This window comes from Copadichromis virginalis, linkage group LG2 (assembly GCF_057382275.1).
Source record: "Copadichromis virginalis isolate Kocher_CV1m ecotype Utaka linkage group LG2, C_Virginalis_male_GT1.1, whole genome shotgun sequence".
NCBI classification, from domain to species: Eukaryota; Metazoa; Chordata; class Actinopteri; order Cichliformes; family Cichlidae; genus Copadichromis; species Copadichromis virginalis.
The window spans coordinates 30,956,932-30,973,006 of record NC_140619.1 but is presented as its reverse complement, the minus strand read 5'-3'; the positions used below and the strand labels follow the sequence as shown (position 1 = coordinate 30,973,006).

The following is a 16,075-nucleotide window of genomic DNA, read 5'->3' as shown; positions in this document are numbered from 1 at the left end:
CTACATGTGGGATGAGATGACTCACGTCCTGAACAGAAAAACTCACTGCATCACACACTAAGAAAAATGACCTGGAGGAGCTGAATGTCCATTTTAAAAACACAGAGAATACAAGGAGACTTTTTTACACTGTAGCTTTAATCACTGTTAAAATGGGCTTTCTCATGTGTCTGCGTCAAGTGTCATGTGATCATACATAAACACAAACACACACACACTGTGCATCCTTTCAGATACCATGGATTAATGTATGATATACCTGTACCCACCCAGGCTGTGCGGTATATGCTACAGTATATATAGTATTTTTGTTTGCGGCATACATGCACATACTATTCCTCCATATCATGTGAAACTTCAAGTCTCAACCTTTAAGAGAAATAATAAACAATCTAGTTTGACTTTGTCCCATTGGTTTTCTTTGGGAAAAGTTTTAATAATATAACTAATAAGACCTATTTTAACGGGATAATGTGTGGTTTGTGTTGTATTAAACCTTGTAGAGCTTTTCTTTTAAAAGAAATTAGATTGAGAACATTTAGAGTGAAAGAGGGGTGTGACATGCAACACAGAGCTTTGCCAGATATACACTGCAGGAACAAAAAGTCTTGTGATTTGGTTACATTGAATAAAACATTAGCACATTGAAAGCTGGGCTGGAACATTCAGAAAGATAAGAATAAACAAGGCATTGACTTCACTCAAGATGTTTAGTAGGGGAACTAGACAGGCCGAATAGCCACACGGGGAAGAGGAACCCTGCAGCTACAGACTCAATCCCTCTAACGGCCAACATTTGATTCCATCCATGTGTGGCAACAAATACGGTATTAATTAGACAAGTATATGTCATTTGTGACCGTATACCTCATTTACCCCATTTACCCCGCAGTGAGCAGTGCAAGGATAAGAAGGCAATCCTCTTAGCAAGGCTACACCCAGCATCTAAACAGCAGACTCTGAATTTCCCTCACTCATTCATGCTTTCTCTCACAATTCACTAAATTCCTATTTCCTAAATCTAGATCTCAGGACACTTCATTGTGCTGTTTTTAGGTTTTGGTACAGGATAAATTAAAAGTGGTTTTTAAGCCATATGTGTCTTTACTAGTGTTCTGCTTAATGGCTGGCTGTCTTGCGTGTATCCTTGCCCTGACCCATCAGTCAGTTCAATCCTCCGGGCATGGCATGATGACCTAAGCACAGCAGCAGATGTTCTGGCTGTATGAGCACTGATGCCAAACAAGAGCAGCACAGACCAGCATCTGTTCTTATCTCTGTTGATTCAGAAAAAAAGAGGAAAAACAACAACTTGTAAACACTGCACATGGCTCAATGCACTTAACAAAGCTACCAATCACTCTGCATTACAACACACAGACATATATGTCTAGACTTAAGTACTGTTAAGCATTATGATACTATTAATATGACTATTGTTAGGAAAGTAAAGCATTGCAAAGAGAGCTTGACATAAAGACAGTGAACAAATCATCACAATGCAGTACACTAAGCAAGGCTCATATCATCCATCAAGGAGTTAAAGGGACACATGGAGATAGTGTATGCAAATGACTTTTTTTGGTGCAATGTTTTTAATGCTTAGAGAAGTTGACCCAGCTAAAGCTCCAGAGAAAGGCCTCCGTGGACTGATTCAGCTGCACTAGAGTGATTCTAAAATAAGAGTAGCAAGGACCAATCTATGGGACTCATGAGTCAATGGACTGAGAGATAATGAAATTGATGGCTTATATAACCAAGTGGTAGAGATAGCAAAGGGTCAGACCTTTTCAAACAGTAAAAATAAAAGACAGGAATTATGTAGGTTTTTTTTTCTTTTTGCTATTATTCTTTATGATTTGCTGTGTCAAATTTTGCTGGACACCCGATAAATTCTAGTTGTATCTTTATCAACACTAAAGAAAGTTTGACCCAAATACTGACGAGTACTGCCTCGCTTTTGCCATCTGACATTAAAGCTACACATGGCTCTAAATCAGTCATGTCCTAGTGCAAATGACAAGAGCTAAAGGAGCTATGCCAAGCAGTGTTGCCCCACAGATGTGAGTGCAGCCTGCAATTACATTTTTATCCCATTGACTTCTATTTTTGCCCTGTTTGTCCAGAAGCAACTGAAAAAATCCAGGTCATCTTCTTGTCATGTTTCTAGTTGATTTATTGTGTTTATTAAATGAGCTTAATCAAATAAGGGCATTTTCTGTACTGTGCGAGTGGTTCATGTGGTTGAAACTGCAGTGAGTGTCATGCATTAAACATACGAAGTGGAAATTTTAAAATTGAATATACAAGACTCAAAGGTAAAGTTAAATAATTGAGTTTAACTTGACATAAAAACATCTTGACACAAAACACATCTTCGTTCAGCCCTTCTCTGAAACTCTGTTCAAAGTGCAGCACACAGAGGTCAACAAACAGATTATTTACTAAGAACACTAAAAGATGCATTGCTGCAATGCTTGTTGATATTGACATTAAGCTCCTGATTAACCAGCACCATATTGCCTAAATGTTTACTAAGAGGAAGTACAGATATGAACACAAGCACTCATAGCAGAGATACGTAGTAAATAGCAGCTCAGACAACTTGTTTGGAAACATCTACAAATCACGTGCTTCAGTTCAACACTAATAAAAACCAGACTGTCAAAGTCAATGTGTTCCTTGAATTCTTCCACTGAGCCACATCAGTTTTTCTGCAGTGAAAAGCAAATCCCCAATCAACAGTAAGTGATTGCACCTTAAAAATAAAAATCAATGTCCAGTGAAAGAAAAAAAAAGTTCAATAACAATGTGAATCTACTTAGTATGCTCATCATAAAATATAAACAAGCATGGAAGTTATTTTTTGTATTGTATTTTAGGTATTGTTGCAGAGTTTTGTGCACTAGTTCAAGAAAAGTCTAATTAAACAAAAAATATTAGATGCATTTGATCAGTTTAAAAGGCTGAAGTTGTCATAAGTTAACCTGATTATTTTTAAATACAGTTCCAGTTACCTAAGTTTTTGCTAAACATAAAATACATTTATCATTACTCAACTTCACAATTCAGTTTTAGCAAAGTTAAAATTGTGCATGCCTTCTTCTTTCCTGAACAAACAAACATTTGTGATCATGTTTTGTCCCCCCTTTCCATTTTGGGGTATAACACTCAAGTAGTGTAACGGCACTTGGTGAAGACTCACACCTTGCCGTTCTGTAATAAAGGCTGTTATTAAGAAAGAATTGTGTGCTGTAGGACTTTCCACAACAGCAGCATCTGAGAAAAGTCGGAAGTTAATAAAGAACATGAAAGCTTACTTGGAAGGAAACTCACTAAGTTTCTACCCCCCCCCCCCCCCCCCCCCCACACACACACACACACACACACACACACCAGTCAGTTTATCTGTGAAAGTGCCTTTGAATAAAGAGGATTAGACACAGTAGGTGATATCAGTGATGTGATATTGCATGTGCATCTATGGGGACAAGTGTGCATGTGTAAAGTGTGAACATGATGATGGTAGCTGTTTTTGCTGTACTGCACTATGTGTCCAAAATTAGATTACCATCACTGCTGCTGACCTCAATGTGAGTGGCGGCGTCTTCATACAAAGCTGGAGCAATAAGGGAGAATGTGCCCTACTGACATACAACAGCACATTCAGCATCCACTGCTATGACCCTACAGGCATGAGGCACAGCAGCACACAGCTTAAGAGCATGTGGCATAACCAGAGAAAGATTGCAGAAAGCAAGTCAAATATCACCCGGGAAATAAAGAAGTGCACCATATGAAGGAGAAGAGGAAGAACAGAAACAAGGAAGTGGGAAAAGGAGGCCAAGAGTGGGAAGGGGGAAGGGAACTACTGAGAGCAAAATCAGTATGAAAGGGGAGAGAGTGAGAGAGGGAGAGAGAGAGAAGCTGCAAAAAAAGAGGAAGGATAAGCAGTCCTCAGAGCAGAGGCAGAACAGTGAGCACTGCATGGAGTAGTATACTGATGGAACACTCATTGCTATAAAAGCAGAAAACAAAACTTACAGCAAATTGACAGTGAAAAAAAAGAATGCAGGTTATTTTTCATAAAATTTGAGAGAGGGATTAGCTGCAGAAGATTAGGTGCAGAATAAGTTAAAACGCAAAGGCAAGTAGAGTGAAGCATGATATGAGTGTGTTTAGCTGTCAGCATTTTATGTGTTACTTTAGAAGAAAAGACACAAAAAGAAAGGTAAATAGGAGGAAAGTTGCTGAAATGACTACACACTACTGTTGTACATGATTGGCTTCTTACAACATTCCCAAACTGCAATGAATGCAGTTTAATGAGGAACGTGCTGTCACCTATTCAATAAAAGCAATGTATACAGACACACTTAGGTAACTGCACTGTAGATAACATTTTGTGTAGACATACCGCATGCAAACACAGTTGCAGAGATCTGCTGAGCCAGCCAAGCAAACAGACAAAGCCACTGGAGCAAGCAGCCACACCCCCACAGAGGAGAGCATACAGAATGAAAACTGTAAACAGTTTACGTCTTCTTACATCAAACTAAATTAAGATCAGCAAGTTTCAAATGCAGGAGTCATTTTTTCATCTGTTTTTGCAATAGTAATATACATATTAAAAATTGTTTATTTACTGTACAACAAAGGTGCATCCCATGTGCTTGCATTAAAGTAATTACAGCTCATCCACTCCTCTTACCATCTGTTTTTTTCCTAACTATTAAAAAACAAACTATGATGGCGCAGGAATAAAATAAATAAAAATACACTATAATTCTTTAAAAGACTTGCAATCAGCTCACAGTCTGTGATGCAATGACATTTCCAAGCACTTATTAGTTTTAATGAGATGCTCTCATTTTTAATCACATCTTTTCTGGGCATCTGCTGTCCAGGCACAGCTTAGCATTGCTGCTGTGCTGCAACACACACACAAAGCCTGATTTCTATCTCTCTCACACTCACGCATGGACACGTGCATATAAAATATTCATTCATGCACACATACGCTCAGAGGGGCAGTTATTGCTAGCAGAGCTAAATAAATCTGGACAGATGAACTGCAGAGAAAGTGTGGCCAGCCTCTCTTACTCTGAATCTGAACCGATCCTTTACCTTCCTGTATTCAAGCTTTAGCTTGCTGCTTTATTTCACATGCTGCTCAGTAGCTTCTCATACAGCACCAGTTTTCAGCACAGACATATATGTTTATAATTTAAAATGTGCTTTTTTTCTGTCAGTTTCCTGTGTAGGGAATCTAACGTTGACCCAGTTTTTTGGGTGAATAGATTATCCTCCATACTATAAAATATCTAATTAAAAGCTAGAATATTCCTGCCTTTGCTATTCCTTTACTATCTGCAGCATGTTCTTTCTAATTTACAGTGCTGAATGTGGTATTATAATCCACGAGTTTATATAGACATAAACCAATTCTTATCAAATATTGTGAGGTTTCTATAGATGAGCTGTACAAAAGCCACATCCCCTCCCCCTACTCTACTGCTTTCTCCATCCCTCCCTCGTTCATCCTCTTCCACTGCTGTTGCTAAGACCGTTGAGTGCATGCTAGTCTGTGGAAACCAGTAGAGTCTGAGAGGTGGATCTCCCAGTGTGTTGCTATGGGCAACACACAATATTCGATAGAGAATCACCTCTCAGACTCTAGCTTGCAGACCTTCGCACATGTCATAGAATGTGACCTATTTTCAGTAAGTCAAAGGGGATCATGCACTCTGAAGCTTGTGTGCAGTGTGCTAAATATACAGTCTTCTACATCAGTATTTCTCAATTCCAAAGCACAACAAACCAATCAAATAAAAAAATAGTAAAATTATATTGCTTGTTTTTCACTCCTGGAATGAATTCACATCCCTGCTGAAACAACCCCACCTGACTTGCTGCACATTGTGATGCACTGCACACCCGCCTCAGGCACTCTCTGCTCTTCTCTGTCTTAGCTCCAGCCATTCATGGCCCATTGAATCACCTCAACAGCATCAGCAAGCACAAACCACAAGAAATCTCATAGCCAGTCATTCAGTTGCTTTAAGCCCATGTAAGAAACCTCATAGACAGGAAGGATATATAGATGCAATTAAAGATGAAAAAAAAAAAACAAGCGTATACAGCGCAAAGCTCACAGTTTTTCATTCAGACTCAGACATAAATACATGCAAACCACAATAAGTGTCTGACTGGATATTTGGGTGATATTAGTATTATAAATAATTTTAAACTTCAAAAGCAGAGCACCATATTATGGTATAGACACGGCATAGAAGCAACAGTTCAATTTGCTTATGAATTAGAAGTTTGGACTGTGTGAGAGCTAACCAGAAAACCACATGTAAGGCGTTTTATCAACACACAGCCTACTTATTTCACACAGTGAATATTTTTTTATGCTTCTTGACGGTTCCTGTTGAGTAGATTATTTTGTAGGATCAGCTTCTTATTTCTGATTAAAATTATAGCATAACTGCCTAGAAATAAAATTGTCTTTCTTACCTCTTCAGATGTGCATCTCCTATCTGGAAGCACTAGTGTATTTGCATGACTGCCCGGAACTATAGTAGATCCTATGCTCATTCTGGGTCCAACTAGCATGTACCGCTTCTCTCCTGATCTGTACTGGATGCTGTGACACAGTGTCCCATCATAATTAGTCTCTGGCAGATATTTAGAAGTATAGTCTGTGGATTTGGAGCACTGCATTGCAATCAGCACGATGATGCTGACGAGAAAAAGCACAGAAACTGCGCCCAAAGTTATCATGAGGTAAAATATGACATTACTGTCCTCATCATCTTTTGCTGCACCTTTAACATCAGAAGCTGCAAAAGCCTCTTTGGGCTCCACAAGTTTGACAATCACAGTAGCTGTTGCTGAGAGAGAAACGTTGCCGTTGTCTTTGACCAGTATTACCAGTTTATGCTCAGCGTCGTCTGTCTCTGTGAATGAGCGAAGTGTTCTGATCTGTCCTGTATAGCGGTCCAAAGCAAATAGACTGTGGTCAGTAACTTCCTGCAGTGAAAAAAGCAACCAGCCGTTATATCCTATATCAGTGTCATAGGCTCTGACTTTAGTCACCAAGTGTCCTGCGTTGACATTTCGGGGAATCTCCTCCACACCTTGAGCAGAGCCGTTGGAGCTGAGTGGGTACAGGATGACTGGAGCGTTGTCGTTCTGATCCAGGATGAAGACGTTGACTGTGACGTTGTTGCTTAGTGGCGGAGTTCCAGAATCTGAGGCAACAACTTGGAACTGGAAAGTTTTGATTGTTTCAAAATCAAAACTTTTCAGTGCCACAATTTCTCCATTTTCAGGGTTTATACTTAGAAATGATGTCAATTTTTCATCAGCATTCCTCATAATATTATATGATATATGGGCGTTATCACCCTCATCACAGTCATGAGCACTGACAGAAAATAAAGATCCTCCAGCAGCATTGTTTTCAGTCACATAAAACATATATGGGTTTGTTGAAAACTCTGGACTGTTGTCATTCACATCTGATATTATCACACTTATTATCCTGTGAGATGACAGTGGCGGGTTACCAGCATCTTTTGCAACAATTCTTATGTCATACTTGGGTTGCTGTTCTCTATCCAGCATTGACTTGGTGACTAAAGAGTACATATTTTCTTGCAATGAAGGCGTTAATATGAAAGGTACACCTTCACTTACAGAACACATCACCTTTCCATTTACTCCTGAATCTTTATCATTCACACTTATCAGTGCTACTGTCCTTCCTGGTTTGGAGTCCTCAGGGACTGCACTTGAAAGGGATGTCACCTCAATTTCAGGTGTGTTGTCATTTAAGTCCAAAATAGTTATTTTAACACTTTTTTCTGTTGCCAGGGGGACTTGCCCTTTATCAGAAGCTTTAATATCAATTTGATATCGGTCTTTTTCTTCATAGTCTATGGGCCCTTTCACAATAATTTCACCTGTATTGCTATCGACTTCAAAAATTTCACGTAATTTCTTATTTACATTATTCCCAAATGAATAAACCACCTCCCCATTTAAACCATCATCTAAATCTGTGGCATTTACTTGTACGATAGTTGTGCCAATTGGTGAATTTTCATCAAGTTCAGCAGTGTATGAGTCTCTGGCAAAAACTGGCATATTATCATTCACATCCAGAACATTAACAATAATTTCCATCGTCCCTGATCTAGCGGGCTTTCCTCCATCAACTGCTGTCAGAAGCAATCTGTGACTTCGCGCAGCCTCTTTGTCCAGCGCTTTATGTAAAAACAAAACAGGAATTTTGCCATCCTCTTCTCTATCCTTAACCTCCAAACGAAAATGGTCATTTTGACTGAGCTTATATTGTTGAATAGAAAACATCTCGCTGTCTGGATCACGGGCGCCTTGTAGCTGAAATCGCGCCCCAGGTAAAGCAGATTCGGATATCTCTAAATGCGTCTGGTTGTCCGTGAAGATGGGAGAGTGGTCATTTACATCTAAAACCTCAATGCCGACGTAGTGGACCTCTAAGGGATTCTCCAGCACAGTCTTTATGTTGAGAATACAGGTGGTTATCCGTTCACACACCTCTTCTCGGTCTATTTTTCTGTTAACGTGTACTATGCCGTTGCTGTTGAGTTGAAACAGGGGTTCAGTCGATCCAGAAACGATGCGAAATCCTCTAGCATGCAAAGCACTGTGATCCATCCCTAAATCTTTAGCGATATTTCCAACAACAGAACCCACCGTTAGCTCTTCGGGAATAGAGTATCGCAGCTGTGCGGAAGAAGAATTCATAGTGAGAGCCAAAGAAACAATAAAGACGACCAGGCGCTCCAACAGTACTCCGCATCCCCGTCTTGCCATGGCGAATTCACAGAATAAGTAAAATAATAGGAACAGGACGGTTAAACATTGAAATATGAATTTACACCGAAACACTGGAGCTGATGAAAACCAAATATTCCAGGATTCCGAAACATAATGTTTCCGAGGGTATCAAAGATTTAAAGCCATTGCCCCCCAAAGCGCAAGTGCACCCTGTCGAGAAATACTGTAGCGCAAAACTACTGACGTAGAAGACGTACAGTCGGGAGTCGTTAATTTTCACAAACAGTGACACCATGCGAGCTGACGTTACAATGGAGATAATAAAAATAGTGTTTAAAAGCTTCAACTTCGTGTCGAGGGGTCAAGCAAAACACGGGAAAAGTGCACTCGACATCATTTCAACATGAACAAAATCATCTCGTTCAAACTCCTCCAAAAACATAGTAATGTTAATTTTACTTCATGAGATATTCAAATTAAGAGAGACATTCTTACCTCTTCAGATGTCCCTCTCCGATCAGGTAGCATTAGTGTATTTGCATGGTAGATCCTATACTCATAGGATACTCATACTCATCAGTTTGTGTGATGAATATACACTACACATTTGTGTTCTATTTCTATTCAGCTGTTATAAAGAAAAAGTTTAACGCAGCACTTTGAGCATATTTATATCAACCGAATTCAAACTCTAAATATGTAGAGTCAGTATTTGGAGTGTCTGAGAATTGTGAACTACTCAAAAAAAAACAAAAAAAAATCCTGTTAAAATAAAGCCTTTCTTACCTCTTCAGATGTGCATCTCCTATCTGGAAGCACAAGTGTATTTGCATGGCTACCCGGAACTATAGTAGATCCTATACTCATTCTGGGTCCAACTAGCATGTACCGCTTCTCTCCTGATCTGTACTGGATGCTGTTACACAGTGTCCCATCATAATTAGTCTCTGGTAGATATTTAGAAGTATAGTCTGTGGATTTGGAGCACTGCATCGCAATCAGCACGATGATGCTGACGAGAAAAAGTACAGAAACTGCGCCCAAAGTTATCATGAGGTAAAATATCACGTTATTGTCGTCCTCATCATCTTTTGCTGCACCTTTAACATCAGAAGCCGCAAAAGCCTCTTTGGGCTCCACAAGTTTGACAATCACAGTAGCTGTTGCTGAGAGAGAAACGTTGCCGTTGTCTTTGACCAGTATGAGCAGTTTATGCTCAGCGTCGTCTGTCTCTGTGAATGAGCGAAGTGTTCTGATCTGTCCTGTATAGCGGTCCAAAGCAAAGAGACTGTGGTCAGTTACTTCTTGCAGTGAAAAAAGCAACCAGCCGTTATATCCTATATCAGCGTCATAGGCTCTGACTTTAGTCACCAAGTGTCCTGCGTTGACGTTTCGGGGAATCTCCTCCACACCTTGAGCAGAACCATTGGAGCTGAGTGGATACAGGATGACTGGAGCGTTGTCGTTCTGATCCAGGATGAAGACGTTGACTGTGACATTGTTGCTTAGTGACGGAGTTCCAGAATCTGAGGCAACAACTTGGAACTGGAAAGTTTTCATCGTTTCAAAATCAAAACTTTTCAGCGCCGTAACATCTCCACTTTCCGAGTTAATATTTAAAAACAATGCCATACTGCCTTCGCTGTTGTCCCGATAAACGTGATATGAAATACGCGCATTATCACTGTCATCACAATCGGACGCCTTTACTGAAAATAATTGTGCACCTAAATCGTTATTTTCAGTGATGTAAAATATGTAAGGACTGACTGAAAACTGAGGCCTGTTGTCGTTCACGTCTGATATCGCCACAGTTATTGTCTTTTCACTTAAGAGTGATGGAACACCAGCATCCTTTGCAACAACTGTAAGTTCATAAAAATACCTTTCTTCTCTGTCCAGCAGTGACTTGGTCACTATGGCGTACATATTATCTTGGAGGGATGGCGATATAGCAAAAGGAACATCCTCAGGTATGACACAGGAGACTTTCCCACTGGGACCTGAATCTAAATCATTCACGCTGATCAAAGCTACTGTTGTTCCAATCCTACAGTCTTCGGGAACTGACTTAGAAAATGACGTGACTTCAATCTCGGGTGGGTTATCGTTCAGGTCGATTACCTTTATTATCACACTTTTGTCTGTTGATAAAGGGATTGTCCCCTCATCAGACGCTCTTATATCAATTTCATAGCGTTCATTTTCTTCGTAATCAATTTCACCAGTCACTTTAATTTCCCCTGTGCTCGAGTCTATATAAAACAGTTTTTGCAGTTTGATTTCTACTTCCTTACCAAAAGAGTAAACAATTTTACCGTTTGCTCCTTCATCTAAATCTGTGGCATTCACCCGTATGACTAACGTGCCGGGGGATGCGTTTTCATTCAGCATAGCAGAGTATACATCTTGTGTAAAAACAGGTGCATTGTCGTTAACATCAAGTACCTCAATCAGTATTTGCGTTGTTCCCGACTTTGGCGGTCTCCCCCCATCAATAGCGGTAAGGAGAAGCTTGTGCTCTCTCGCAGCCTCTCTATCTAACTGCTTCTGTAAAACTAGAAATGGCATTTTACCATCATCTCTATCTTTTAACTCCAAACGAAAGTGATCACTGTGACTTAGTTTATACTGGTGAACAGAGAACTGGCTACCGTCTGGGTCTCGTGCAGGTTGGAGCTGAAATCTTGCACCCGGTATCGTCGATTCAAATATTTCAAGTCGTTTCTCTTTCTCTGGAAAGATGGGGGAGTGGTCGTTTACATCCACCACCTCTACGGTCACATAATGGATTTCCAGAGGATTTTCTAGCACTGTTTTAAGGTTTATTACACAATCGAGTCTTCGTTCGCAAATCTCTTCCCTGTCCACTTTCCTGCTCACATACAGAACACCGTCGTCTTGATTCAAATGAAAAAGGGGTTCCTTTGAACTGCCAACAATGCGGTACTTTCTTTCCTTCAGCGTAACCTTATCAATCCCCGCGTCTTTCGCAATGTTTCCAACAACACTTCCTTCTTTAACCTCTTCAGAGATGGAATATCTGATCTGAGCCGAGGCTTCGCTCCCAAACATCACCAATGCCACCGCATAGACTATGCATCTCCATCGCTCGATCCACATCCGCCGTCCTCTTTGTTCCATTATGTGCAGAATAAAATTACGACTTCAGGATCAATTATTGTGTCGTTTACACATAAAGTGCAGCAGGGTTCCTTTTTAACCTGCTCTCCATAAATTAAACCTATCTGTGCACACCACCGAGAACGACAAGCAGCTGATTTCTTATTTAAGCTCGTTGCACGAAATGCCAAAATACAGGGCTGGACCAGCTGGTGACGACAAAAAGACGAAAACATTTGTAATTACACCGACACCATGCGATATATGACGTTATTGCAGCACCGTGAACCTAAGAAATGAAATAAAATCAACTAAATTCAAGCAACAAAACTATTTGGCAACTGCAGGAAACAAAACAGCGTTCTGCTAAGAATAAGATATATTATCGATGATTTGTAAGGTTCCTTCTTTGGAAATCTATATGAGTTATTTCTGTATTATTTCTAATAAAAAGGCTTGTAGAACTGAAACAACTTTCAGCACTACGGACAGCAACACTACCGACCACAGGCAGACGCACACCGACAAAGTCTGATACACTTTCAGCACACATAAATGTTATGGGAATTAAATAAACATGCGCGTTATAGATTTAACTATGCAACGACAATAAGACAGCATTATATGTATTAAAACACGGTGTCATTATCGATAATGACTTTTAAACGTCAGAAATTGCGCCATAATTTGCTCTGAGCACGCCCATCATTCTAAAAGGTCATCACTGTGGCTTCCTCATTTGGAAAATATAGAACACCCAGTAACTTCAGTGATACAATTCAGTTCCCTGCAATTCCTTGAAATCTGCTACAGTTTTGTCAAGGGCCTCTAAAGTGGGAAAACTACCAAAGAAATGTTTCAGGTGTTCTAGTTCTGAAAAGCAATTATTGTTTTCTTGAATTTTTAAAATTAAATCTTTCATGTTCAGTCGAAAGGTTGTCTGTTTCTGATTGATTAGATATTTTCAGTTTCAAAGGCAAAAGGGATAAAAATTAACATTAAACCATAGCACACTAACTGTAGTTTAATTTATGATTTTAACAGATCACCTCGTTACTTGTTAGCAAACACATACAACAACGATCTCATTAACACACACACAGCTAGTTTGGGTGATGAATACACACGACAAATTTATGTTCTGTTTCTATTCAGCTGTTATAAAGAGAAAGTTTAACGCAGCACTTTGAACATATTTATATCAACGGAAATAAAGCTCTAAATATGTTGAGTCAGTATTTTTTGGAGTGTCTGAGAATTGTGAACTACTCTCAAAACAACTGTTTAAATAAAGTCTTTCTTACCTCTTCAGATGTGCGTCTCCTATCAGGTAGCACTAGAGTATTTGCATGGCTACCCGGAACTATGGTAGATCCTATACTCATTCTGGGTCCAACTAGCATGTACCGCTTCTCTCCCGATCTGTACTGGATGCTGTGACACAGTGTCCCATCATAATTAGTCTCTGGCAAATATTTAGAAGTATAGTCTGTAGATTTGGAGCACTGCATCGCAATCAGAACGATGATGCTGACGAGAAAAAGCACAGAAACTGCGCCCAAAGTTATCATGAGGTAAAATATGACATTACTGTCCTCATCATCTTTTGCTGCACTTTTAACATCAGAAGCTGCAAAAGCCTCTTTGGGCTCCACAAGTTTGACAATCACAGTAGCTGTTGCTGAGAGAGAAAAGTTGCCGTTGTCTTTGACCAGTATGAGCAGTTTATGCTCAGCCTCGTCTGTCTCTGTGAATGAGCGAAGTGTTCTGATCTGTCCTGTATAGCGGTCCAAAGCAAAGAGACTATGGTCAGTCACTTCTTGCAGTGAAAAAAGCAACCAACCGTTATATCCTATATCAGCGTCATAGGCTCTGACTTTAGTCACCAAGTGTCCTGCGTTGACGTTTCGGGGAATCTCCTCCACGCCTTTAGTCGAGCCGTTGGAGCTGAGTGGATACAGGATGACTGGAGCGTTGTCGTTCTGATCCAGAATGAAGACGTTGACTGTGACGTTGTTGCTTAATGACGGAGTTCCAGAGTCTGAGGCAACAACTTGGAACTGGAAAGTTTTCAGTGTTTCAAAGTCAAAACTTTTCAGCGCTAAAATTTCGCCATTATCAGTGTTTATGTTTAGAAATGAAGTGACTTTATTATCTTCATTTCCATCTCTGATAATATGATAGGAAATGCGCGCATTGTCATTCTCATCACGATCAGAGGCTTTAACAGAAAACACTGAAGCTCCTGGACTGTTCCCTTCAGTAACATAGAAAGTATATGGGCTGAGTGAAAACTCTGGACGGTTGTCATTCACATCGGACACTGTAACACTTATTGTGTTTTCAGATGATAGCGATGGTTGGCCACCGTCTTTTGCAACTACTGTTATTATATATTGTGACTGTTTCTCTCTGTCTAGAGTTGTCTTGGTTACTAATGAATACATTTTGTCCTGTAAAGATGGTGATAAAACAAAAGGGACATCATCAATTACACTACAAATAACCTTTCCATTCACTCCAGAGTCCAAATCATTTACACTGATAAGCGCTACTGTAGTTCCAGGTCTGGAATCTTCTGGGATAGAGCTGGAAAATGATGTAACCTCTATATCAGGTGCGTTATCATTCACATCAACTATCTTAATAATCACGCTTTTTTGTGTAGCCATTGGAGGCAGGCCTTTGTCTGATGCCTGAATTTCAATTTCGTATCTGTCTCTCTCCTCATAGTCTATTAACCCTTTTACAATGATCTCACCTGTTTTCTGATTAATATCAAAAAGCTTAAAGAATTTACGATTCACGCCATTGCTAAACGAATAAACCACATCCCCGTTGGGTCCATCATCTAAATCTGTTGCGTTTACCTGAATGACTGTTGTATCTACCGGAGCATTTTCATGAAGCATCACTGTGTAAACATCTTTAGAGAAAATGGGGCCATTATCATTTACATCTAAAACACTGACTAGAATATTCATAGTACCCGATTTCGGAGGTTTACCCCCGTCCATGGCCGTTAGTATGAGCGTGTGGCTTCCTGCAGTCTCTCTGTCTAAAGATTTTTGAACAATCAGTACAGGTATTTTACCGTCGTCTCCTGAGTCTTTAACTTCCAAACGAAAGTGGTCATTAGAGCTAAGTTTATACTGCTGAAGAGAGAAGGGGCCACTGTCTGGATCTCGTGCGGGTTGCAGCGGAATTCGCACGCCTGGTAGCACAGACTCAAAAATCTCCAGTGTTGTCTCTTTTTCAGGGAATGTGGGAGAATGGTCATTTAAATCCACCACTTCTATAGCAACATAATGAACTTCCAGTGGGTTTTCTAGCACCGTTTTCAGATTTATTGTACAAGTACTGCTCCGCTCGCAAACCTCTTCCCGGTCGATTTTTCTCCTCGCGTACAGGATCCCGTCGTTTTGATCCACATTAAAAAGAGGATCTATGGCACTAGTTACAATCCGGTATTTCCTGCCTTTTAGTGTGCTTTTCTCTAATCCCAAATCTTTTGCTACATTTCCAACCACAGTTCCTTCTTCAACTTCCTCAGAAATGGAATATCTTAATTGAGCCGATGCCACACCGCACAGAAGCATAGCGATCAAGCACACAACACTCCGTCCTTTCATCCACGTTCGGTCGCATCCTCTTTGTCCCATCATTAAAACAAAATTAACCAACTCTTCGCGGTGTAAGTCACAGTGTCATAAGAAAAGAGTCCAACACGCACATACCTATGAGATGCTTATTTCAAAAGACGTAACAAATCCGGAAAATTTGTAAAACGATCGCAGCATCCATTCAACTTATTCTGTCTGTAGGGAACCCAGGAGATAATAAAAATGTGGAACCCTAATGCAATGACGACAAGATACAGTCTGTCTTTTGCCAGCACACTGACACCGTGCGAATTCGTTGTGTATTGCAAGAAAGTCAAAATACTGCAGCTGTTTCCAGGTAATTCTAAAGGAGCATCTTTATTTACTTTGACTTACAGGCTTAGAGGAATCTGAAAATCACTTTTCCTCATTAGCTAATTAGAAGGTTCTAAGTAGAGACAGTATAATTAGATTCTGAAAAACGTTAGATGTTTCCAGATAATAACTTTAAATACTAA

General features: G+C 40.0%; 2 protein-coding genes across 20 annotated transcripts in view; both read right to left on the bottom strand.

Moving 5' to 3' along the window:
* LOC146717655 (protocadherin alpha-C2-like) overlaps positions 1-16,075 on the bottom strand; it is a 214,921-nt gene that overhangs the window by 129,866 nt on the left and 68,980 nt on the right. Inside the window, exon 1 of one of the 19 annotated variants that reach the window (XM_085479127.1) lies at positions 13,260-15,632. The exons of 17 other annotated variants lie outside the window; for them this stretch is intronic. In XM_085479127.1, the coding sequence (XP_085335253.1) occupies positions 13,260-15,620 (2,361 nt within the window). In that variant the 5' untranslated portion in view covers positions 15,621-15,632. Of the gene's footprint in view, positions 1-9,618; positions 12,094-13,259; positions 15,633-16,075 lie in introns of those variants that run through there. One more of the 19 variants, XM_085479179.1, reaches the window with a different exon arrangement.
* LOC146717659 (protocadherin alpha-8-like) lies at positions 17-9,099 on the bottom strand. The gene is made up of 2 exons (XM_085429736.1): positions 6,523-9,099; positions 17-1,277 (listed from the first exon to the last, which is right to left on the bottom strand). Exons 1-2 carry the CDS (start codon positions 8,866-8,868, stop codon positions 1,272-1,274), a joined length of 2,352 nt encoding a protein of 783 aa, XP_085285862.1. The 5' UTR covers positions 8,869-9,099; the 3' UTR covers positions 17-1,271.